Consider the following 24,798-nt stretch of genomic DNA (forward strand, 5'->3'; position numbering starts at 1 on the left):
TTTCTGGGTCAGGTCGGATTCCTACACCATTAACAAGGTGGCCGAGCACTGTTATTTCGCGGCGACCAAAATTGCACTTGGATGAGTTAAGCTGGAGACCGGCGCTGCGGAACACTTGAAGGATGGCGGACAGGCGCTGAATATGGCTCTCAAATCTCGTGGAGAAAACAATAACGTCATCCAGGTAACATAAGCAGGTCGACCATTTGAAGGCACGAAGGAGCGAATCCATCATGCGCTCAAATGATGCTGGCGCATTGCATAGGCCGAAGGGCATAACTTTAAATTGGTATAACCCATCAGGTGTCACAAAAGCGGTCTTCTCGCGGTCCATAGGATCTACGGCAACCTGCCAATAGCCACACCGCAGGTCGATGGATGAAAAATGACTCGCTCCGTGGAGGCAATCGAGGGCATCATCTATACGTGGCAACGGATATACGTCCTTCTTAGTGATCTTGTTCAGGTGTCTGTAATCGACACAGAAACGCCAGGTGCCGTCTTTTTTCTTGACAAGCACAACTGGGGACGCCCATTGGCTAGACGAAGGTTCTATAATGTCTTTTGCAGCCATCTTGTCGACTTCTGCTTGTATAATCGCCCGTTCAGCAGCAGAAACACGATAAGGACGGCGATGAATAGGGTTTGCGTCGCCTGTGTCGATTCGGTGCATGGCAGCCGTTGTCTGGCCAAGTGGGCGGTTGTCGAAGTCAAAAACGTCCCGGTACGACGCTAGCACACGGCAGAGCTCATCAGCCTGCGCAGAAGAAAGGTCCGCGGCTATCATTTTGTTGAATTCACTGGTAGGCAAGCTGGTGGATCCTGCTGAGCACGTCGGACTCAAAGTCACCTCAGATGTTAGCGTGGATATTTGACAGTTGCTGAGGGATGCCAACGTTGCGAGCGCAATTCCGGATGGTAGAACACGGGCGGATAAGCCAAAGTTCAGCACAGGCAGATAAGCTTCGTTGTTGACAATTTCGACAACCGTGTGGAGTAGGGTCACATTGTGTGCCAAGACAACGTCAGTAGTAGGGGATGCAACGTAATCCCCGTCAGCGACAGCAGGAGAGGGCGTCAAAAGAACATAAGTAGTGGATTGGGGCGGTAATCGCACGTACTCTGACGAACACAGTTGTGTAGGTTTAGCAGGAAGAGTCTCTGGGGCAGAAGGGAGTTCAAGTTGCAGGACACCGGTGCCGCAGTCGACGAGGGCTGAATGTGACGTCAAAAAGTCAATGCCCAAGATCACGTCGTATGGGCACTGCTCAAGCACAAGAAACTGAGCGCTCGTTGTATGGCCAGATATAGTAACGCGGGCAGTACACGTTCCAACAACAGTAGGTGTGCTTCCATCGGCAACCCTCACTGTACGTAGCACGGCGGGTGTCAGGACTTTCTTCAGCTTCTCACGAAGACTAGAGCTCATCACCGAGATCTGGGCACCAGTGTCGATAAGGGCCATAACACTAACACCGTCGAGTTGGACTTCGAGCAAATTAGAGCGGGTAGGAACTGTCAGACGAGGATTTCGAGGCCGGGTCGAGAATGCAGCGTCACCTCCGGGCGCTGGACTCGTTAGTTTTCCGATGCGTAGCGTCCAGAGTTGGCAGGCGACGGGAAACGGCGGGCTTGCGGCGAAGGGAATGGGCGGGCTTGCGGTGAGCGAGATCGGCGATCGCGCGGCGATGGTGACCTGCTGTACACGTTGGTGCGAGTGTCGACGTCGGGCGTGTCAGTCGGTGAAGAGCGCGATGATGTTGTACGGGAGTAGCCTTCAGGACGAGGGTTCCGGGTGCTCCAGCCAGTCGGTGACGTCTGATGGCTCCAGCAGTGTCGCGAAATATGCCCAACTCGAGAGCACGCGAAACATAGTGGGCAATCATCCGGCGTCCTCCACTCAGCGGGATTGCGGTATCGCGAGTAAAAGGGCTGGTTCCGCGGCGCGACTGGTGGAACTGGTGGTGTGACTTGTGCGACTGGCAGCACGCGAACAGCGCACACAGAGGAGAGTCCCAAATTCGGGACCTCCTGTCGAAGCACGGCTTGAATCAATGAAACCATAGGCTGGTTGGCAGTCGTGACATTGGGCACGAGATGGGCTGGTGACATTGCTTCTAGTTCCCGTCGAACGATCCGTGTCAAAGTGTTCGAAACCGGCGATTGTGACGTAGGTAGTGGTTCCTCACATGATGACGATGCGGCAGTATTGGGGAGCCTGGTGAATTGCTGGGCGATACGGCGGGATTTAGCTTGTTCGAATCGCCGACAATCTGTGACAATAGCATCCACGGTGGCGCAGTTCATGAATACTAAGAGGTTGAATGCGTCATCGGCGATTCCTTTCAGTATGTGTCGGATCTTGTCCGCTTCGGACATGTTACCGTCAACTTTACGGCAAAGCGCTAGAATATCCTGAATATACGAAATGTATGATTCAGTAGATAACTGCGCTCGGGTGCCAAGTTCTTTTTTAGCGGCTAGTTGACGACCCAAGGGCTTGCCGAACAAATCATTCAGTTTTTATTTGCAAACGTCCCAGCTGGTCAGATCGTGTTCGTGCGTCTCGTACCAGACGCGCGCGGTTCCTTCCAGGTAAAATATCACATTCGCCAGCATAAGCGTATCGTCCCATCTGTTCTGTTTGCTGACACGCTCATACCATGCAATCCAGTCCTCGACGTCCACGTTATCTGTGCCAGAGAAGGTTCCCGGATCTTGCGGAAGCGATAAGATGACAGATGGCGGGGACGGCTGCTGCACGGTAGGTTCCGGCGCGGTGCGTGCTTCAGTGGCCATCACCGAGGGGACAACGCGGCGACCACTTCGGAGTTCCGGGCTTGGGTGATGGGGATGAACAGGCAGCGTACTCCGCACCTCCACCAGAAAATGTTGCGCGAAAACGTATATTTACAAGTATTTACAAAATAGGCGAGTAGCACAGGCGTAGCAGCAACCAGCCAAGATGGCGAGGAGCAACGTCTACTTCCTCTTCCTCCGTGCCGGTCTAATGCTGACCTCTGCTTCGGTGCCGGTCTTCTTCTTCTGTCTCGAGTCAATATTTTTGGATTTCGAGAAAGCCTTCGACAGGGTATCTCATTCTAAGCTAGTACTAAAATTGAAGCCCATTCTGAAAAACGATCGCCTTCTGGCATGCATTGCTGCATACCTCTCGTCAAGGCGCCAGTGTATAGTCATTGATGGTATAGCTTCCTCTTCAGCTTCTGTGGCGTCTGGTGTTCCGCAGGGCTCCGTTCTCCGCCCTCTTTTCTTTGTTTTGTTCATTAATGATATTGTTCAGGATGTAGGCGTCCAAATCCGGCTGTTCGCGGATGACTGCGTCATATACCAGGAAATCTCTAGCCCTAATGATCAGGTATTACTGAACGAAGCATTAAGCACAATTGCGAACTGCTGTGGCACATGGCAGATGACCATAAATAGTAGAAAAACGGTAGCAATCACCATAACCCGTAAAAAGCAACAACTTCAATTCACCTATTACATCAATAACGAACCTTTAAGCATAGTGCATAGCTACAAGTATTTGGGAGTGATGATAACCTCTGATTTGCGCTGGAATGAACATGTGACATTCCTCACAAAAAACGCGTTCAGAAAATTGGGATACCTTCGGCGTACGCTGGGTCACTCAACAACAGAAATAAAGCTTTTGGCGTACAAGACGTTTATTAGGCTCATATTGGAGTACGGTGCAGCGGCCTGGGATCCCTGGACAGAAGCTAACAAACTAAAACTAGGAAGCATCTAAAGAAAATCTATTAGGTTCATCTTGAACTGCTATAGCTGGAAAGTATCCCCATCTTACTTCCTACAAAAAGCAGAACTAGAAAAACTTGAAACCAGGCGTAATCATGACAGGTTAAAACTTTTTTGTTCGTGGTATCACAACATGGTAAATATTGATCAATCCGCACTCATAGCGCCTGCCATAAGCCGCTTTACTCGGTCTCTACACCCAAGAAAGGTATCTGAGCTTACATGCAGGACTAACGCGTTCATGTACTCCTTCTTTCCTCGGAATATTGTAGATTGGAACGCCTTATCTTCTGATGTGGTTGAACGGCCAAATATTGATTCATTCCTACAAGCGATCAGAAATTGAGCGCCGTAGGCGCCTTCACAACGGAAATGTGTGCGCACGTTATCATTTTATGTATTGGAATCAATGTTGATACGTTTTTTTGTGCTTTGCTTGTACGCATTGGCGCGTGTGTGTCCTTTGATGTTTTCCTTTCTTTTGTTATGTGATTTTGTTTTGCTTTAGTACACAGAGCTTGTATTGTATTATGTTCCTGTTCCCACTCCTGCCTAAGGCCTCCAAAAATGGCCGGCAGTATGTATCAAATAAATAAAGGTCAAAGATTGAACTTCGCGAAAAATAGCATCAAGTCAGCTATAGTACGAAAAATACAATCATCGTGATTAGAGAAAGACAATACATCCAATACCAAAACATCCCATTATAAAATTTGTTACACAATGCATAAAACACTATAGTGGATGTATTGTCTAAAACAGATTCATGTAAAGTTCTCAATGGCAGATGAAAAATTGGGTGCAGAAACTCTCATCCGCAAGATTAATCCGTTATTATCTTGTGCGAAGCACAAGCTTGAGCGGTATTTCTAGGAGTAGTTACCCAAATAGTTAGCGGTAGTAATCCACCGGCTTTCGAAATATTCATAGGCGCATGCGCGTGCTATTTTCTAGCGAAGTCTCAACCCCTGAAAGCGAGTATATGGTTGGTGGGGGCACTGTTTACATCGGTTGCGTAGGAAATCAAGCCTTCCGATGCATACAAAAAGGGGTTCATGAAGAATAAACTGTAGCCCGACTTCATGAGTAGCAGCTGTTGCGCGTGGTCCAAAGCACCAGAACAATTCGTCTCCTTCAGCCCAACAAACTGACCCGCGCGCAGAAGGTCACAAAAAGTTTCATTCAAGCGGGTACTGGTGTTGAACGACCCGCTAAACGATATATCCACCCGATAGCCTCAAGATAAATGATCTTGTCCTGCCGTCTCTTTCTCTATGGAAATCCTCTATATGAACATTGTTCCATAGTTGTCGGAACTTACTGGACTGTTGTAGAAGGACGAGGTTGCCTTTATTAATCCTGTCGAACTAGGTCGTTGACATGGGGCTGGGCATTGACCTTAATTCCGAAAGGTATTCTTTGGACCAACGCTTCCAGGAAGTTCTTCGTGTTTTTTTCGCTGTTCCCACATGTGTATTATATGGCGACTATCTACATGATCTCGCCGAGTGCTAGGCTGGAAAGTGCTGATATTCGCCTTCCAATAAGATAGTGAGATGGGGAGAGGGGCTCCACATCTCTAGAGTCACTATGAACGTATGTGATTGGCCGGGAATCGATCACAGCTTCTACTTCAGTTATGGTTGGTTGTAGCTGTTTCTCCGTAAGACATCCCTTTCCGATGCAGTTCTTCAATGTGAGCTTCAGAGGCCTGATGAGTCTCTCGTAAAAACCGCACCACCATGGTACATGATCGGTCATAAATTTCCATTTTATATGGTGGTTAGCGATGTAGTTACAAACTTCATTCTTTCTAAATGATTGCCATAGTTTTGAAAGCTCTCCTCTTATTGAAAGCTAATGCGTTGTCTAAATACAGGTATATCAGAAGGAAGTCCCCGCCGCGACAAAAAGCGTCGGAAAGCGTTAAGAAAGGTTGTGGTGGTCATGCCTTCGATTAGTTCGAGGTGAACAGCTCTAATTACGGCGCACGTAAACAGGAAAATGTACACTTTGACATAGTTACCTAGATTTTTCACGTAGAGGGCACCGGCGAAATCTAGTCATGTTACCTGGAAGGGTTCTGAAGCGGACTCTCAGGTGGTAATGGTGCAGGTACTTCGACAAAGTTCTTGACGTTGTATCGTTGGTACACGATACATCCTCAGATGACTTTCTTGACTTGCTGCCGTCCTCGTAATATCCAGAACCTTACCCTTGTTTGTAGAAGTGTATGCCGAACTCCTGCTTGAAGTTTTCGATGGTGCTGTGCGACGAGCAGCTCGCAGTAGTAGTGATCCTTTGGTAAGACGATTGGATGTTCTAATCGTAACACTTTTTGATGAATCGCAGTTGTCCTGTGACCCATATAACTCCAGGAAACAGATCACGTCCCGAAGCGTTGAATTCTTTATATGCTGAACTCCTTTAGAGACACGGTCAATTTCTTGCGAAAAGAAACTTTGAACCTTTTTTATACAGTATAGTTCGCTGGCTTGGATTTTTTATCCAGTCAGCTTCACTTCACTTTTCGGCTTCAGCTTCGAGGTAAATCATAGTATACAAGCAGTAACACGGTTTAGTCGCACAAGGGAGCTGTATTTGTGAATGCCCATAATTGGTGATTCGGTTGGCATGATGATTTGCAAGGATGGTGCCCGATGAGGACGTTCCTCCGCGATACTCGGTCGAAGATCGGTAGAGTTTTATGTACGGTGTGCTGGCCAATATTTCTTTTTACAATTAAGCCAAGGTGTTCCTTCGCACCAGACTGAGTTTGCTGTTAATTCAGGGACCGAAATCGGCTTGCCAAAAAGAAAGTCTCAGTTTAGCCCGAAATGCGAGGCATCGAGTGCGACAGCAAACTAGTAGACAGCTATACGAAGTAAGGACAGTAGTTTTATCGGCCGTATAAATTCATAAACATTCGTTTACTAAGAAAATTAGCAAGCACGGTGCTTCGCGTGCACAGTAAACGTGCACACATCTTACTCAATGACCGCGGAAACTCGCTGTCAAAACGCTGTAGTGAGGAAGCGCAAGAGCAGCAGCGAGCGAACGGACCTTCGTGCTGCCTCGCGTTTCAACGCGAACTACGCGTCGAAAGCACAACGCATAAGAAGCTACTAGCACTCGGCGCGCTTTGTTCACATTGCAGATCTCTTTGAAGATGAAGCCCGCGCGACCGCGCACTTTGTCCAAATCTCAGATCGCTTTCAAGACAGGGCCCCCGCGCGGCCGTGCCGTACGCAGCAGCCGTCGGAGTAGAACATCCCCCCCCCCCCCCGTCTCTCCCCTCCACCCTGGTGCCTCGCGTGCGACGGAAGACAGCACGTTACCTCGCCGCTTTCCTCCCTTGTGCGTGCGATATTGATCCGCGATCTTCATCTCACCCTCAGAAGCTTTTAGTCGCACATACAGCGCGCAGGTGACGATGTTATTGCGCTTGGTATTTATACGGAACATCACGGCGACGGCTATGGCAGAAATGCGCCTGGATGGTCCATATAACTGCTATCGCAATAAAAATCTGCGGTTTTCTGCTTTCCAGTTCAATGGCTCCACAATTTTATATCCCTTTAGCTGTGAGTCTCCATGACGAATTAAATCTTCCATCTGTTAGGATCCCCGATAATCAAGTACATTGCAATTATTGAGTCAGTCCAAAACTGCATTGATGTTATGTGCTCGGCTAGCTCGTTCCTATTTACTGCTGTGAAAATATAGCAAACAGTGCCGTAGGCTGACTTACTGACGTCGTAAAATGCAGTGCATATCTGTCGCCAAGTCCATGTACACCCTGTCGGTAGAACCGGAGAACTCTGATGTAACAGACCTGTCGAAGTTCATTGCACGAAAGTCTTCCATTCGTGTGGAGCGTCCAGTGAAGGCTGTTCTTCGCAGTCAACAACTTTCCGCCAAAGCTTCTGAAAACAGATCTTCATTCTTATTTTGAAAGGGTTAAGCATTCCGAGAGGGTCATATAGGCAAAAGGTCGTCTGTAGCATAAACCGCTTGTTGAACAAACTCCATAGCGTTTCCAGGACTAAACGAGAATACGTCGACGTCAGGATGCCATACCAATCCCAGGACTTTCAGTAGTCATGTCAGTAACGAGAGGTAACTCCGGATGTTGCGTCGATTGTTTGCTAAGAACGCATCAGTCGTTAGAAGCCCACTAGTGTAGCTAAATTTATGCACTTGCGAATATCTCAGTGGCTTCTGACCGTAGCTTGGACGCGTCTTCGACTGCGTCTGCTCCTCTTAAAATGTCGCCAACATATACGGAACCTCACAGCTATTTTGTAGTTTCAGGTTAAACAGATGACGTTTGCTGAAGCTGATGACAGATGGTTGCCGCCAAAAAAAAAGGCTACAGGTCGGGCCGAATGGTACTCTGATCATACGCCAGATGCCAACTTTAGACAACGGTTGACCTGGCCTTGGCGCTTTCTCCAACCACAGGTAGCGCAATGCGTCTCGGTCTGCGCTGGTGATGCTTATTTGCGAAACGCTTTTTCAATGTCTGATACTATAGCAATGCGATATTTTTTGAAGCGAAGTAGCAGCTCTATCAGATCGGCATTGAGGGTCGGTCGGGAGTACTGGATGCGATAAGCGAGAGTTCCCCTTTTGCATGACAGGAAGTACCGAAGACCAACCTTACTCTTGTTGTACGGGCCTTGAGTATTACTGCATGGTGTGCTTCCCGCTAGAGCTTGAGCGCTTGCATGCTTTGACTCCGCGGTGAGCAGAATAATGTCGGTACGATGAATCGGTAGGCAGGAAGGCGATTACCTGTGGTTGTGGTTCGCAGTTCCGATGAGTTCAGGCGCCACTCGTAGGAAATGAAACCTCCTGATGCAGCGAAAAAGGGGTTTATTAAGAATAAACCGTAGGCCGACTGCGTGGGTACCTGCTGTTGCTTGTGGTCTGAAGCACGAGAACGGTTCGTCTCCTTCGTCATTATTGTTCTAACAGCTATAGTGATAGTCGTCAGATTGCGTCGCTTCAATAAATTTATGTCTAGGATCAAAGTATGCCACTTTATGCTTTGCCTTGTGTATCGAAGCTGTCGGACCGCTAATCATACGCCGTAGGTCTCTCACAATCACGCCAGTAGTATGAGCACATGAAAGAATGAGACAATAGTTGTTTGTGTTGTCGTCAACGTTACTAGCTGTAGAGAGAGAGAAAACAGCACATGCACCCGACAACATGCGTTTTGTTTATGAGTACCTTTAACAGACAAGCGCATTGAATACGTTTTTTTACACCTGCGCAATCAATAATGAATTGAAAATAGGATTGAGTAAACTCGGCTGTGTGCCACCGTGTTTCTTATACAGCCTGTGCGCATAAGCTAACGAATGCTGCTAAAATAAACAGTGATTGGGATTTAGCATTTTAGGAATATGTGCGCTTTCCAGGAACGCAGCAGATGCTTACAACAGAAAATTGGTGCTTACTCCTAAATAATAGGACCCTTGCTTGACACGAGGCTCGCTGCGGGACGTTTTGGATCCGACTGGCAGCCACTCGGACAGCGACGTGTGGCGTGTACTTGGGCAAGCGCACCTGACCGAATTCGTCACACGCCATTCCATGAACCTTCGAATGGACGTAGGGGATGGTGGCAACAATCTCAGGTGAGGTGCTGGAGCTCGAGCCCCATAAAAATCCTGTGGATTTCACGCATTTGTGGGGATCAGTGTTAAACAAAGGTTCCAGTTAGGCTTACGCAAATGTTTAAGCAAATGGTATGAAAAAACTTACGCTAATCAAGAAATGTATGTGTAAAATGACCCAAATGCAATACAATGTTCACTGATCGTGTCCAGTAAATGGTCCCTGATCGTGTTCCAGTAAGCCAACGTCATCACCGGTGCAGGGTTCACCATTTCAGAGTCTGCTTCCAGGTGATGGTTTGGCGGCATTGACCGCAGGGACGCCCCCTGGGTCAGACGTGGGTCAGACGCCGCTTCCAGAACACGCCGATTCCGCATGGGTGAAGCTGACCCAATTGTTCGGGCGCAGCCACGACAGCATGCGACCTTCCAAATTGACACAGCGGCACCAGCAATGCTACCACTTGCAGTTTCGGGCAGCCGAGTCGAAGATGGACCATCCTCCACTGCTCTCGGCAGACCAGTTACGCGATAACACAAATCTAGCACGATGACGCAAGTAATTTTTCTATGTAGGCTCTACGTTCTTTGAACGGCACAGAATTGATCTTTCAATTTATTAGCTGGAACGCACGTGCCTGTTGGCCTATTGCAGTGCCAAGTCACTACCATTACTCACAAGACCCTTTTATCACGTTACGCATTTTTAGAAATGTCAGCGTTCGTATTCGCTCATAGGCGTTTAAATATATTACCATTTCACACGGTTACGCTGCGAAGAGGCGCACGCGTTCAGATATACGGAGTGCAACGAGAAACGTTCACCTTGATCTGTCTAACACGTGGTCAGTCACCCTACTAGTAGTCGACATGGGCATGGATGATTGGCTGGGGTGACAGTTGTCGAGACCCAGATCCAAGACGTCTTTCGTGAAGATAAATAGGCACCGCTTTGACAGATTTTGTAGGTAGAGGCTAAAGTCTAGGGTTTAGGAGGACCAACGGCATTACCTTGTCGTGGCTGCTGTCGAAGCAAGGGGCCATAGTCCCAACTGCTGCTGAAAGTTGGCGATTGAGTAATGTACAGCGTGGCCAAAGCGACGTCCATAATGGTCCGCTAGTGGACGTCGCTTAAGCGACGTCCACTCGCGCAACTTACTCATCACACACACTCATATTTACAATTAAGCCTTCTACAGGATTGTGTAGTGATGTGGACGTATCTGAAATAAGCAATTTGTGCTCCAGGTGCTTATGGGCAGGGACTTGTGTACTGCTTCTTGTTATGACGTTGAGTGTGTACCTTAGGAGACTGGTTTTGGGCGTTCTATGTTGAAGGACCAGGCAGGGGCGAGACGCCGCTTACCAAAACTTTACAGCGTATAAATCTCACGAAAATGAGAAAAGGCACACAGCTTTCATAAGCTTTCCCTCTGCCTAAGTCTTGTAAAAGAAATTTCACAAAAAATACTGCGTGCATATTTGACGTGCCCTGAAGAAACACGAAATAAGTAACAAAAAAGGTTGCGAACGATGATAATATGAACTTGTGGTGGGGTTCTTTTTCATAAATATGCAATTTTACAAAAAAGATTGTTTAGCTCAAGCCACATGAAAACGTTGAATCGCAGTAATATTTGATTGCTACGGTTCATTGAAGTTGCCCTGAGAAGCAGGACTGATGTCTTTCACTGTCACCCATCTACTCCCGCCTGCGGTGGTGGTGGGCGAACCTGTGCCTACCACTAAATGTTACTGTGCTAGCGCAGTCCATGTGAGTCGCGTTGTTCACTCGCGTGCAGCTGTCCTGGAGCCATAGGTGTGCCTTGTCTTTTTTGCACCGAAGCTGTTTATGGCTAGGCTTCCATGAAATTTTCATGTGCGCTAGATAGAACTCCGGTCTCGGGGGCCAATCTTGGAGATAGTGCAAAGGCACATACCCCTGTGAACTCCGGGACATGTAATGTACCCTTGAATTACCTCTATCACACCTCACACCTGGTGCCCAAAGAGGTCCCAGGAACAAGAGTTACAACAGAGGGTTTTACCCACATGTTTAGAAAAAACACGAAGGGTAAGTGATGCTAATAAAGGCATGAAGATAGTGAGTAGTGAGCGATAGTACATAGATAGAATCTGTATTAAGTTCACAGGCACGGGCACAAAACGGGCCGAGCAGGGCCCTACACTGGTGGACGTCACCGACCAGTGTTGGTAGTCGAGTCATCAACCGGGGAGTCAACTACCGGTGAGCTACGTGGTTGTGGTAGATCTCTCGGGAAGCAGTGACCACCTCACTCACAACCAGCTTCTTGAAGAGCTTGAGGTAGGAGCGGGTGCAGATCCGTCGCATGATGACATCTTTTTTAGTGCGGGCTGTCGAGAAGGCGTCAGGTCTCCTATCGAAAGGACAACAGACGTCCAGGACGAGCGCCGCCTCGCCGCGCGCCACGACGACGTCGGGGCGAAGGTTGGTGCTGGCGACCGGTCGGTTCTCGTGCGTGATGGTAAACCGATTCCGGCACGCAATGCGTAGACGAGCCACGATGTTGTTGTATCGGGCCATGTACATATGGCTCTTTGACATGCAGTGGCAGAGGACGTGGGGTAAGGTCTCCCTCACGTACCCGCAGACTCTGCACCGCTGGTCACGGCCGGTCATCCATGGGCAGGTTCCGTTTAAAGGTAGAAGGTTGAGCCTGGCCTTGTGGATGAACCCCCAGTCAGCAAACCGGGTAAAGGACCCGGAGTGCATGAAGTGGAAACTCGTGGGGTCAGCGGTCACGCACTGCAGAATCTTGCCTTGGTGAGGCTTATTCTGGAGGACCGTGTCCCTGGCAGCCGACTGAATGGCGCGAAGCGTCCGGATAACCTTCCTGTGGTGGGTTGAGCTGAGTGTATTGTCACCGCAGGTTAACCGGACGCCATCAGGGTCCAGTTGCCATAGTACATCCAAAGGCGGGACGCCTTGCGTGCCTCCGTCCAGGTGAAACGTAGTTGCGATGTCGGCGCCGGAAGTCGCCCTCCGTGGACCCGCTGAGGTAGTCCTCGACGTTCCTTTGCTCCGCCGGCCGGCGAACACACCTGGACACTACCTTGAACAGGCCCTGCGACGCCATATCGCGAAGTTCCAAATCCCAGGACGTAAGCAGCTTGAAGGCATTGTCGACGCGGCATAGATCGCTGAGTTCGGCAGCGATTGGAATGGCTGCTGCTCCCGAGTGTGGGCTGCCGTATAAGTACTCGTTCGACGCGTTGGTGTGGAGGTAGAGCATCCTGTTTAGCAGAGGTCGCAGGGCGTTATCCAGACGCTGCCAGTCGTTCTTTCCCAGGGTGCCGCACCTCATCATGAAGTTCAGCCCTGGGATGACGAATGCCCGGACTGCGTCCAACCGCTGCCAGGGGGCCAGCATAGATGTGAGTAACGCTGTACCCCTCTGAATGGCCTGGTCGATGATGGTCACGTCGTCATTGACAATTCAGAAGCCCACCTGGCGACCCAGGAACTTCCGAGCGTCGAAGTCAGCCATGGCAGGGATGGCAGAACCCGCGACCGTGAAACTCGAGGGTCTGGTCCCTACCGGATGTACTCCGCTCAGATCAAGGGAGCGGCACTTGGTGGGGTTGAGGGCGAGACGGAGCTCCGACGCAAGAGCTTTATTGCGGTCAATGAGGGCCTGCAATGCCTCGGGGCTGGCTACTAAGGGTGTTAAATCGTCGGCGTACGCCAGGATGTGATGGGGACGATCACCACCCTGGATGTCCCGGATGATAGGGTCAACAACAAGGTTAAACATTAGCCCGCTGAGAGAACAGCCCTGGTGGATCCCGGCAAGGATAGGGATGGGCGCGGTGATGCCGTCGGCAGCGACGATCGTCGTACGGTTGTCGGTGTACAAGTCGGTGATGAGATCGACGAATCGATTGCCTGCGCCAGCCCCCCGAAGAGCATCCAGCAACGCCTGACCTATATAGGCGTTGGTAAAGTCGACGCAGGCATGCTCACCACCGCTGCGGGCTTTGTCCAGCCGCTCCTGAAGGACGAAGTTATGCTCAAAAACCCCGTCGTGAAGGAGAAACCCTTTATGGCAAGGGGAGAGGATTCTGGGTTCTCCCAGTCAGTCTTGCAACCGCCCTCCTAGGCACTTGGCGTAGAGCGGTGGTGATGCAAACAGACGTTGAAGAAAGCCGAGAGGAACCTCCCTTCTTGGTCCACAGCCTTCCAGTGGTGGTACGTGAGGCGGTCTTCCCCGGGCGCGGTGTTCTCGGAGCGTTCGAGCCGGAAGGCAACCTCCTCTGCCGTGAATGGATCGAGGTTGATATCATCGGCAGCAGGGGTCCGCGCGAGAAGGATGGAGGTGTTGGCAGACCTCTGGGCTCAGGTAGTCTCGAAATGGTCCTGCAGGGCGGCAAGCGGGATTGGGAAGAATCGGGAGGGGCCTGTAAAAGATGAGTCAAACAGCACGCGGCCGGTTGCGCCTATAGAGCCTCTGGATGTTCCTCGCGTTGTGAGGGTTGATGGAACGCGGGGAACGGTCGCCAGAGTCTAGAGGCAGCTTGACCTTGGTGACCACAATTTTCACAGCCTCGCGCCAGACCTGCATAGCTTTCTCACAAACCCTCAGGAGAAGGGGGCTCTCTAGTGAGGGACCGCAGAGTGGAGGCCTGGTCTCGAAGCAGGTTGGTGGTGTCAGGAATGTCTGTACTCGGCGGGCCGTCAATGACGCCATTAAGGCCAATCTGGTCAGGTTCTGTCGCCGCACTGTAAGGTGGTCCTGGCACATCTCCCGTGGTAGAGCCCGGGGTGTTAGGGAGTGGGGACGGCTGAGTATCTGATAATGGCGGGGAAGTGCGTTCGCCAGACGCGGGGTCAACCACACTGGGCAGCAGGGACCTAGTGGGGCTAGCTGGTTGCTCCTCAGATGGGGAGGCCTGGGTGTCACTGCTGGCCGCAGCAGGCAAGGCGGGAGCACGAGGGGCTCGCCGAGAAGCCACGTGTACCATGGCACCCTGCTTCTCATGCCACAGGATGTGGTTCGTGAGGCCCCGAGCAGATGGAAATGATGCCACACAGTGAGGCCATCGGCGGACCTAGATGGTAGGGGCCTCCAGAATCTCGTTAGCGAAGTAGGCATGGCCAGAAGGGCGCTGCGGAAGCTCCTCCCCACAGAGAGAGCACTGGTTGTACCTGGCGCTGATTCGGCTCCAGTTTTCTGCTGCAGGTGGCGAATCAGGGACTGTTGACGAGTGGTGCAGGATGTGCCACCGTAGGAGGCCCGGTATACCGTCTCGCAGCATTTGATGATGCGCGGGAACGGGAAGTACAGGTAGAGCACCTGTCCCTCCCGAGACGGCTGCCTAGCAGAACCGGTTGTTCTTGAGGACGTCTAGGTGGTCGGAGACGCCTCCGAACTCGCAAGTGGTGACAAGACCGGGGTCCTTTGACGCAGAGGGCCTGCTCGATGCCCTGGTACATTGCTGCGACCGTTGCGACCACGAAGGAGTGGTCATACGGCCACAGGGCTGCACCGGTGCTCCAGGAGGCCAGCCAGATGGGCCAGTCCGGCGAAGGCTCTCGGCACGCGAACTTTAGGTAGTGCCCAGGACTGGAGCAAGGCGGCAGGTGGGCACGGCCAAGGCACCAGGGCAACCACCAGGGAGGCTCCTTGTTCGGACCTCGACCCGTCGTCCAGTTGGTGCAGGTCAGGTCAGGTGGAGGCAGGGGCCACCGGAGATGGGTCTCGCCGGGCGAGCAGGCAGAGAAGTTAGAAAAACTACAGGCTCACCAACCGCCAGGGAGGTCTGGGCCGGGGGCTGGTCGGACAGCCGAGTGGTCTGGCCGAGCGGTAGAATGGGCCAAGGACAGTGGGTCGCATCCTCGCAGGCAATGGCACATACCCAAAGAAGATGGGCTCCGGGGATTGAAACCTGAAAAACGCGCCTTAAAGTGCCCCTGCAGCACATGGGACCTGTTGAGGTCCCAAGTACAAGGGTAAGAGCAGGTACGATCTGTTCCTTAGCCAAAAGGCCGAGATCGGATCTTAGCCCAAAAGATCGACCCGCGTCGGCCATGTCTACGTTCGCACGGCCCTCTCTTTGTCGGGGTTTGAGCCGCTTACTTGCGTGCATAGTTTGCTGCCGCTCTCCCGAAGCGGCAGCACTGACATACGTGTATATAAGACAAGGTGCTGTTCTCCATTTTGAATTTCACTTCTCTTCCCCCATCGTAATGGGGAGGCCGCGTGTAGTGCGCACTCCCGAGGAGCAACGTGCGTGTGTGAGTGCCTTTCGTTGCGATGACCGCCGCCTCCGCTCAAGACAATAAAATGTGTTCGTACCTTTGATTAAAATTTTCTGAAACCTCTGTGCCGCGTGCTAAACAGGTTCGCTGGTCATCCACCTTCACAGAGTGGAATGGCTAATGACTTTTTTCGTCAGCCCAGCGCGGTGGTCTCTTGCGCGCGCAATGCTGTCAGGTGCACCCGGCTGCTCGTGCCGCGATGAACGCGGCCTCTTGTTGCTGAACTGCAGCGTGGTAAGGCGTTCTTGGTGTAGAAAGGGAAGGTGAAGGGCACGTTACTTGAACGTGGCCAAGGCACCCTAGAAATATTCAGTCAATGCAGGCGTGCGCCGCACGCAGACTTTGCGTCGGTGCCCTAGGGTACAGCCACGTGTCTCGAAGGAAATGCGAGAGAGGAGCCCGGCTCTAATTGACGTCTTTACGTGACGCGTTTCGGCGATGGCAATACAGTGTGCCGCTGTACATTGCTTAAATGCTAATCACCCTAATGTCTACAGTCATGCTGAGATTGTTTCTGCCGGAATTTTTTTGACCGCTCGTTGAAAGGGGGGTAGCGAAGCTCACCCTCATGATTGCTCTGAAAAAGTTGTCTTTCCACAGGTGTCGAAAGTTCCGCTGTGGCTTAGTGGCTGGAGGATTGCACAGATTGGTGAAGTACACCTGTGAGAATTCACAGCCTTCTGGGCCAGACAACTTGACGGAAAAATATGGATGCATATTCTTTCCCTATATACAAGTTTAACTGAAAATAAAGATTGGTAATACTGCCAATATTATGGTCCTGTTTTCAGCACCTAGAAGCTGTGTAGTTGGTGCAAAGAAAGCTACCTTGTTACTATGGCTGGCTGTGAAACTTAACACAGAATATTGAGTTTGCCTGGTTATTCACTTTCTTGATATTGATTATTCCTGAATCAGAATTTTTTGTATGAGTTCGCAAGTATCCGGAATGTTTTAAAAATGTTGGTCACCCAGAACAATTATTTTGTTGCCGACCTACCTATAAAACGCTAGTCTATTCTACTATGAATCACATTTGTTTATGGACTGATGTGTCTAGTGCAGCTCTGTAATGTAGTTTTTAATATTCTACCAAACCAGTAATGAAATGCTTTAGCATTCGCAGTGTCCCACTATTGATTCTGTCCGTCACTTTCCGGCTGATTATTTCCAGTGCCGGCCAGCGACAGCTCGTGTGCCTCGCGAGGGCCCTGCTGCGGCAACCCCGTGTGCTGCTAATGGATGAGGCCACGTCGCATATGGACGACGACACTGACAGGATCGTGCAGGCTACGCTACGGCAGAGTTTCGCCCATTGCACCGTACTTACGATCGCGCACAGGCTCGAGACTGTACTAGACTACGACAAGTGAGCTGCCTTGCTTTGCTTCTCAGCTACAGTATGAGAGGACAGCGCCCGGAGAACAGGTGTTTAGTTACTGCAAAGGACCCAGCCTCGAATAAAAAAAAAGTACAGAGGCACAGCCACGTTCAATATGAGCTGCACCTTGGGGCCCTTTGTGGAAAGGTAATTCGGTGCGACGCCCCGACTGAAAGGCGCTCTATCTTTTAGATAAATTTTCAGCATCAGACATATGCTCATGAGACATGAGGAAATGTCATTTCCTCATGACATTTCATAACATTTCCTTTAGTAGCCATTCAAAAAAGACAAAGGCTTCACGGGAAGTTAGAGATCTAAATTATTTAGCAGTGGGTGAACAAACTACATCTCTACCTGTACCGAGGTTTCGACAAGGCCATTTACCTTCGTCATAGCAACATCTACTTTTTTCGGAAGCGTTTATATAGCTCGCCCTCCCATCAAGGGTGATGATTATAACTTACTAACACAGACAAACGTCACGCAAGTTAACAAGAAATGTTCAAAATGAGTTGGTTATGACCGTGAAGTTGAGGTGGATGCAGCACTGTATGTTCTTTTAAGGAGTAAGAAAGAGAAAACAACGAAGGAACCGCTAGTTATAAGCAGTTGACGTCAATATGGTTGCTTAAGTTTTCCGAGGAAAGGAAAGATAGTTACGTGAAATGAAATATGACAAACTATGCCTAGTTATGAGCGAAATGTGGCAATGGCAAAAGGAAACAGTATGTACAAATGTATGTCTTCTCGAAATATAAAAGAAAAACAAAATACTAACTACAGCATAAATTAAAACAGTGACGCAACACTAGTCTTATAGTGTAAGAAATTGAGGGTTAGAAATTAGTAATACATTAAATGAGGGTAGCTTGGGCACTAGTGGCGCAAGGTTAAAGAAACAGCGGAGCTGATCGGCACCTAGCTAATCCTGGCCTTACGGGTTTTGCTTTTCCGGAATTTATTGATTATTGATCGATTATCGATTACCTATTGATCAGCTATCGATTGGCTATTGCAAGGTATTGACCACGTATTTGAGCTAGGCTAAGCACTACCAAGTCATCCCAGCATTTTCCAGAATTTCTTCATCATTGATCGATTATCGATTAGAGCACTGCACGGGCTCGGGCTTACCCGAAAGCCCGGGCACGGCCCGGCCCGTGGGTGCCGGGTAAGGCAGTTTTTTTCACGGGCTCGGGCTGAGCTTGGGCACGGCATGGGCTTTTTGACCCGGGCCTGGGCCGGGCTCGGGTATTTTGACGCGGGCCCGGGTCGGGCTTGGACTTTCTGGTGGTGTGCATGTAACGTGCAGCGAGTTATCCTCGCGTGTCTCGACTCTGAAAATAGCTGTTGCCCCGGCGCAGCTGGAAGCTAGCAGTGCTACTCCTGTGTACTCCCCTTTTCTTCTTCCGTCGTATTTTGCGCTGTTTGAACAGAATGTAAAAGTCCAGAAAGATCGAAGTCGCCTCAAACCAAAGGATGCCATTGTATTCCTTACCTAAATCAATGTGATTAATTCTTTCAGCGCGGTGTAAGCGCGTTCGCGACTTGCTGATTCTTCAAAGGCGAATTGGTAAAACGATTACTGGTGAGATAAGATAATTCATCACGCGGCTGAAATATGGCACTGCGTCCATCCATGATTGCACGCATGCTCTCAACCGGCCGCCTAGCAGCAGCGCATTACAGCTGCACCGTGGAGGAACGAGAAGCTTTCTTTCTCCATTTACTCGATCCATGCGCTGCGCTCAGGACCTGTCGTGGTGTGGAGATCAGTGGTCGTGGTTGCGCTTCGGCTAAAGTGTACTAGAATGCGGTTGAGTGGGACGAGCGGCTGGGGCGGTGCATGCTTTGCAGTGAGGCGCCCGACGTGGAAAAATACTGTGGCGGCGTGGCGATAGAAGTGGATTGGGCCGCATCAAAGTCGTGCCGTTGGAAAGTGCTGGCGATACTGCTCGGCAAGGTCATTCGTACTACTTCTCGCGCTGGTATTCGCGTTCAGACCGCTCAAATAGTGTTCATAATTGCATATGAAATGTATTTATGCCTTAAGAATAAATTCCTTTCATTCTCTTCTCTATTTAAATTTTTTTAATGCCACTCGGTGATCTTTTTCGGTCTCGGGCCGGGTTCGGACCGGTTTCGAGCCGGGCTCGGGCCGGGCTCTGGCCGGGGCGGGCGGGTAACGTAGATTATTTCCGGGCCCGGGCCGGGCCGGGCCCGGGTCTCACCATAAAACTTTTGGTGGGGCTCGGGTGGGTAGCCCGACGCTAAATCGGGCCGGGCCCGGGCTGAAAAAATCGGCCCGTGCAGTGCTCTATTATCGATTAGCTATTGCTTGGCTATCGATTGGCTATCGCAAGGTATTGGCCACGTATTTGGGCTAGGCTAAGGACGACCAAATCATCGCCAGCATTTCCGGAATTTTTTGATTATAGATTATGATCGATTGTAATTAATCGAGTGGCCGCTAACCATCCTTAAAAAAAGTTGCAGTGGCTTAGCTCGGCTATGCCAGGATATACGTAGCGTTAGCAAACGTTCAGCTGATTATTCTTAGCTTTCCTGGTTGTCTAGATTGTCATGCTTACTGCTGCTCCAATGACACACACGCGGTATACGTATTATGTGGCACATGTATATAGCCTTCTTCTGTTCATTCCTTCTACGCTCAACCACTAATTGCCAGGCAACTACTTCGGGATCCGATGAGTCAAGCTTCTCCGTTCTTCTGCTCTGTTGAGCAGCATTTGCGCTCTCCTTCTCCATGGCTATACCACACTGGCAAACGCCAGTCAGAAGCGCAGCGGCTCCAGCGCAGTGCCAGACGGCCACTGCACAGCGAGCGCGCGCCGGCGCCAGTGCGTCTACCACGGCTACGACGTCACTCCTCTGGAATGCGCAGACCGGCGGCGGTGAGTCGCGCGCGGCGGTGGCGGAGTGCGCGAGAGGTGCCGGCTCCGGTGGCTCCGGTGAGCAAGCCGTGTGACATCACTGATCCTTGCGCATGCGCAGCACGGCTCTTGATGTGCCGCGCGAAACGGGCTTGGCTAGGCCAGTGTAGCTAACGCTACAAAAAGGATGGTTAGCGGCCACTCAGATTATTGTTCAGGCTATTTTTAGCTAATGCTGACCTACTAATGCTAAAGTGATACTGGTAATGGCACGTTGAGAGCTAGTTGGTGAAAGCTCATGGCCGGACGCGATGAAGTATCATGTTGCTTACAGACTGTCTCCTTTTCTTTTTCGGCGTGCAGGATCCTGGTGATGTCCAAAGGTCGCGTAATGGAGTTCGCTTCCACGCAGAAGCTGGCCTCTAATCGAAATTCCGCATTCCACGCTATGCTGCGCCAAGCTGGTCTGGTACCGAACTGCGATTCGCGAGTTTATGATGAGTTACCTGGTCACAACACTCGTTTGTGAGCGCCGCGAGAACTGCTGCTTGTACATAGTGAAATATCACATTTGTGCCGATACATTTGTTTAGCACGCCCTGAGGGTCATAACACTGTCATTGTGCGGAATAACTTTATTACAATGGTAAGACCTTTCGTTCAGGCGAAATAAATTGCGTATGGCCCATGATCCATAAAATCAGAGCTGTTCGATGCCCGTAAATCTCATGGAGAAACTTTACCAACTGAATATGGGTTCGCATTCAGTTAAACAAAGATGTTGGAGATGGATGGATGGATGTATGCAGAACTTTAATGAAAGTCCTGAGGTACGCGACTCAGCGCGCAGCGGGCCGCTCCCACGTTGGGACAGTCAGGTCATGCGCGACCGCCGCATCGTGGGCCCTCTGGACAGCTCATATTTGCGCCCCGGCATCGGAGCTCTTGATAGCGGAGACCCACTTGTGCTCATCGATTTGTTCCGTCAACTCCAGATCATATGGTCTAGGTTAGCGAAGTCCTTGCAGTGCCTGCAAGAACCACTGGCAGTAAGTGTCGGGCTAAAGCTTGTGTAATAAAGCCGGGCTGGGATATGAGCCTGTTTGCAATAATCTGAGGTTCAATGCCTGCGCTCTATTTACCTTCTTGTTAGGAAGGGGAAAGTCTCTCCTGCCGAGATAAAAGTACTGCGTTGGAGATGTTGGAGATGGAAAGTATTTTTGCAGCGAAGCTGTTGAGAGCTCAGTCTCCGATGGTCGTGTCAGCAGTGTAGAAAAAAACTGTCATTGGCCGTATGCTGTACGTGCGAGTGAAAGCGCGCGAGGGACGCGCGCTTTCACGGGGAGTGAACGCACGGCGGAGAGCAAACGCGACTTCTTCCGTCGCGCGAAAGGCCGTGGGGGACGGGAGGCAGGGAGGGGGGAGGCGACGTTTAGCTGCGGCACCAAATGCGTATCTTGCGACCGGGCGCAAGGGGAACTGGCGACTCAATCACAGTCTGAGAAGATTTAACATAAAAGGCATGCGCTGCCTGTGTTTTGTTTCATGACATTTGTTTATGGGCTGTCATTCTCTAAATTCTGAGGAGCTGTATAAACTTGGACATGTAGCAGCACCATAACGCGCAGAACTGTTGTCGACGGCGGCGGCGTTTTGCCCGCGTTCGCACCGAACGCGCGCGGTCGTTGGTGACGTGTTTATGAAGAACGTGCCAACCTTTGCCATACACCCTATGGCGGTGTACCGTAGTGACCATAAGGCCATGGTTCATGTGGTGACTAAATAAATGAAAACCACCGAATCATATATTTTTCTCATTATTTATAGTTCCAATAAGCAATTACACCATCACATCCTAATAGTCATAATTGGAAATACATAATTGCCAAAACAGTACAGCTTCGGAGGTCTTCCATCTCCACCCCAGTGTAAGTAAAGCCCCTGAAGGGGCTTTAAGTGGAAGGCCAGACAGTTTTTTTACCTAGTGAGCCTTGAAAAAGTGCATTTATTTGCTTTTTTGACAATGCGAACGAATAGAGTGACGCGGTAAAGAATGCAGGCGCCAACCGTAAAGAGAATGTGTCTTACGACTTCAAGTGTACCAGAAAGCTGGAGAACGCCAATATTATACTCATCCACAAGAAGGGAAACGTTAAAGAATTGTAGAATTATAACCCATTAGCTCGCTCTCAGTATTGTATAAAATATTCACCAATGTAATTTCAAATAGAATCAGAGCAACACGACTTTAGCCAACCAAGAGAACAAGCTGACTTCAGAAAGGGATATTCTACGATGGGTAACATCCATGTCATCAACCAGGTAAAGAGAAATCTGCGGAGTACAATCAACCCATGTCATCAACCAGGTAATAGAGAAATCTGCGGAGTACAATCAACCTCTCTATATAGCTTTCATAGATTATGAAAAAGGCATTTGATTCAGCAGAGATACCAGCAGTCATAGAGGCATTACGTAAGCAAGGAGTACAGGATGCATAGCTAGGTGAATATATTGGCAAATATCTACAAGGACTGCACAGCAAACTTGGTTCTCCACAAGAAAAGTAGAAAGTCACCTATCAAGAAAGGGGTCAGGCAAGGAGACACAATCTTTCCAATGCTATTCACTGCATGCTTAGAAGTATTCAAGCCATTAGACTGGGAAGGCTTAGGAGTGAGGATTAACGGCGAATATCTCGGCAACCTTCATTTCGCAGATGCCATTGTCCTATTCAGCAACACTGGGGACGAATTACAACAAATGATTGAGGACCTTAATCGATAAAGTGCAAGAATTGGACTGAAGATGAATATGCAGAATACAAAGATAATGTTCAATAGCCTGGCAAGGGTAGAAGAATTCAGGATCGCCAGTCAGCCTCTAGAGTCTGTAAAGGAGTACGTTTATCTAGGTCAATTACTCACAGGGGACCCGTGATCATGAGAAAGAAATTTACAGAAGTATAAAATTGGGTTGGAGTGCATACGGCAGGCATTGTCAAATTCTGACTGGGAGCTTACCACTGTCGTTGAAAAGAAAAGTGTACAATCATTGCATTCTTCTGGTGATAACATATGGGGCAGAATCTTGGAGGTTGCCAAAGAAGCTCCAGGACAAGTTAAGCACCGCACAAAGAACGATGGAACGAAAAATCTCAGGAGTGACGTTAAGAGACAGGAAGAGAGCGGTGTGGATCAGAGAACAAACGGGGATAGCCGATATTCTAGTTCACATTAAGTGGAAAAAGTGGAGCTTGGCAAGCAATGTGATGCGTAGGATGGATAACCAGTGGACCATTAGAGTTAAAGAATGGAGACCAAGAGAAGGGAAGCGCAGTCGAGGACTGCAGAAAACTAGGTGGAGTGATGAAATTAGGAAATTCGCAGGCGCAAATTGGAATCAGCTAGCGCAAGACAGGGGTAATTGGATATCGCAGGGAGAGGCCTTCGTCCTGCAGTGGACATAAATATAGGCTGATGACGATGATGATGATGATGACGTAGTGCGAATAATGCTGTTGTGGCGTTGATGCTTTTCTGGTTTTTGGTTAGCGTTTGTTCTTCGTTGATGAAAGTGCAATTTGCTCTATTATATGCCTTCATGAAGGTCTGTAAAGTGTAGAAGAGTGAATAATGAAATCAATGCTAATAAGTCCATAAAGAAATACATCAATAAGGTTGTACTTATTGTGCCATTACTTGTGTTGCCTTTCCTTCATAAATAGAATCAATACGTCAGTAATCAATATGTCAACAGTAATCAATCAGTAATAAATACGTCAGTAATACGTCATAAATAGAATCAATGATAATAAGGAGTTCCTTTAGTGCTTCGACAGCCACCAAGGTGCTTGGTTATATTCACGGAATGAAAGGAAGCTCTAGAAGTGCCTGGGAAACATGCACCAGGCCATGGAACAACAAACCAGCGGCCTGTGGCGTTGCCTGTAGCCACTGATGATCCTCGCCACAAGGCTAACATTGCGGAGCGTTGCATAAACTGTCAGTCACTCCGTTATTTTTACTGCAGTTATGTTTACCTAAGTGGTAGCCACTACGCTAACTTGGGAAGGAACAAGGAATGCCTACCCGAAATGAACTTCAATAGAAAAATTTCAGAATATCTTTTCACCATTGCCGCAGCTTTGCAGATGTAAAACTGTACGCCTGTGAAGAAATTGATCGTCTCTGGAATCTGCCGCTTCACCAATTAAAGCTTCCTGCTATCAGTGGACTCCGAAGTAAGATCGTAAATTCCACGACTACTCCCTCGTCGTCATAAGCATTGTAGCATCAGCTTCAACAAAACGTACCATTGACTAACAGCTGCCTATATCGCATAAGGTCCTATGTCTTGTGCTTGAAAACAGCGGTGGGTCTTGAATGTGTTCTTGCGATACCTCTCTGGGGAAATGGTCTTTCTCGCAAAGCATAAAAGAAGACCCCCTTCCTGGTATAAAATTCAGCAATTATCTCACCTATAATTATCATTGCCAGATTGAGAAATTCATGTTCTTTCATGTTTTTATTTGTCTTCTTAATGTCTACTTTGGAATGTTTATATCAGCGTCCGCATCCCTATGGAGAGCAGCATGCTCACCGTCGTCTCCACACCAGCAAAACTATTTGCCTTTTCTCTGTCTCTCTCTCTGAACACCTTGTGCTTCTGCACGCGTCTCTCTACTTTGCAAAAACATTCAATTGTAGTGACATGGCTGAACGTACGCAGCTGCATTGACTTGTCAGGTATAATGAATGATTACAGGGTGCTAGTAATATGAAAGCAGAAAAAGGGTAACTGCAATCCCCA

At 49.4% G+C, this 24,798-nt stretch overlaps 1 protein-coding gene across 1 annotated transcript in view; it reads left to right on the forward strand.

Moving 5' to 3' along the window:
• The window catches only part of LOC119459395 (ATP-binding cassette sub-family C member 3), a 74,697-nt gene extending 54,033 nt beyond the window's left edge, over positions 1–20,664 (forward strand). Inside the window, exons 10-12 of the mRNA XM_049671693.1 lie at positions 9,262–9,428; positions 16,883–17,077; positions 20,350–20,664. Of these exons, the coding sequence (XP_049527650.1) occupies positions 9,262–9,428; positions 16,883–17,077; positions 20,350–20,515 (528 nt within the window). The 3' untranslated portion in view covers positions 20,516–20,664. The remainder of the gene's footprint in view (positions 1–9,261; positions 9,429–16,882; positions 17,078–20,349) is intronic.
• The last annotated feature ends 4,134 nt before the right edge of the window (positions 20,665–24,798 follow it).

The sequence above is a fragment of the Dermacentor silvarum genome, chromosome 7 (genome assembly GCF_013339745.2).
Source record: "Dermacentor silvarum isolate Dsil-2018 chromosome 7, BIME_Dsil_1.4, whole genome shotgun sequence".
Lineage (NCBI taxonomy): Eukaryota > Metazoa > Arthropoda > Arachnida > Ixodida > Ixodidae > Dermacentor > Dermacentor silvarum.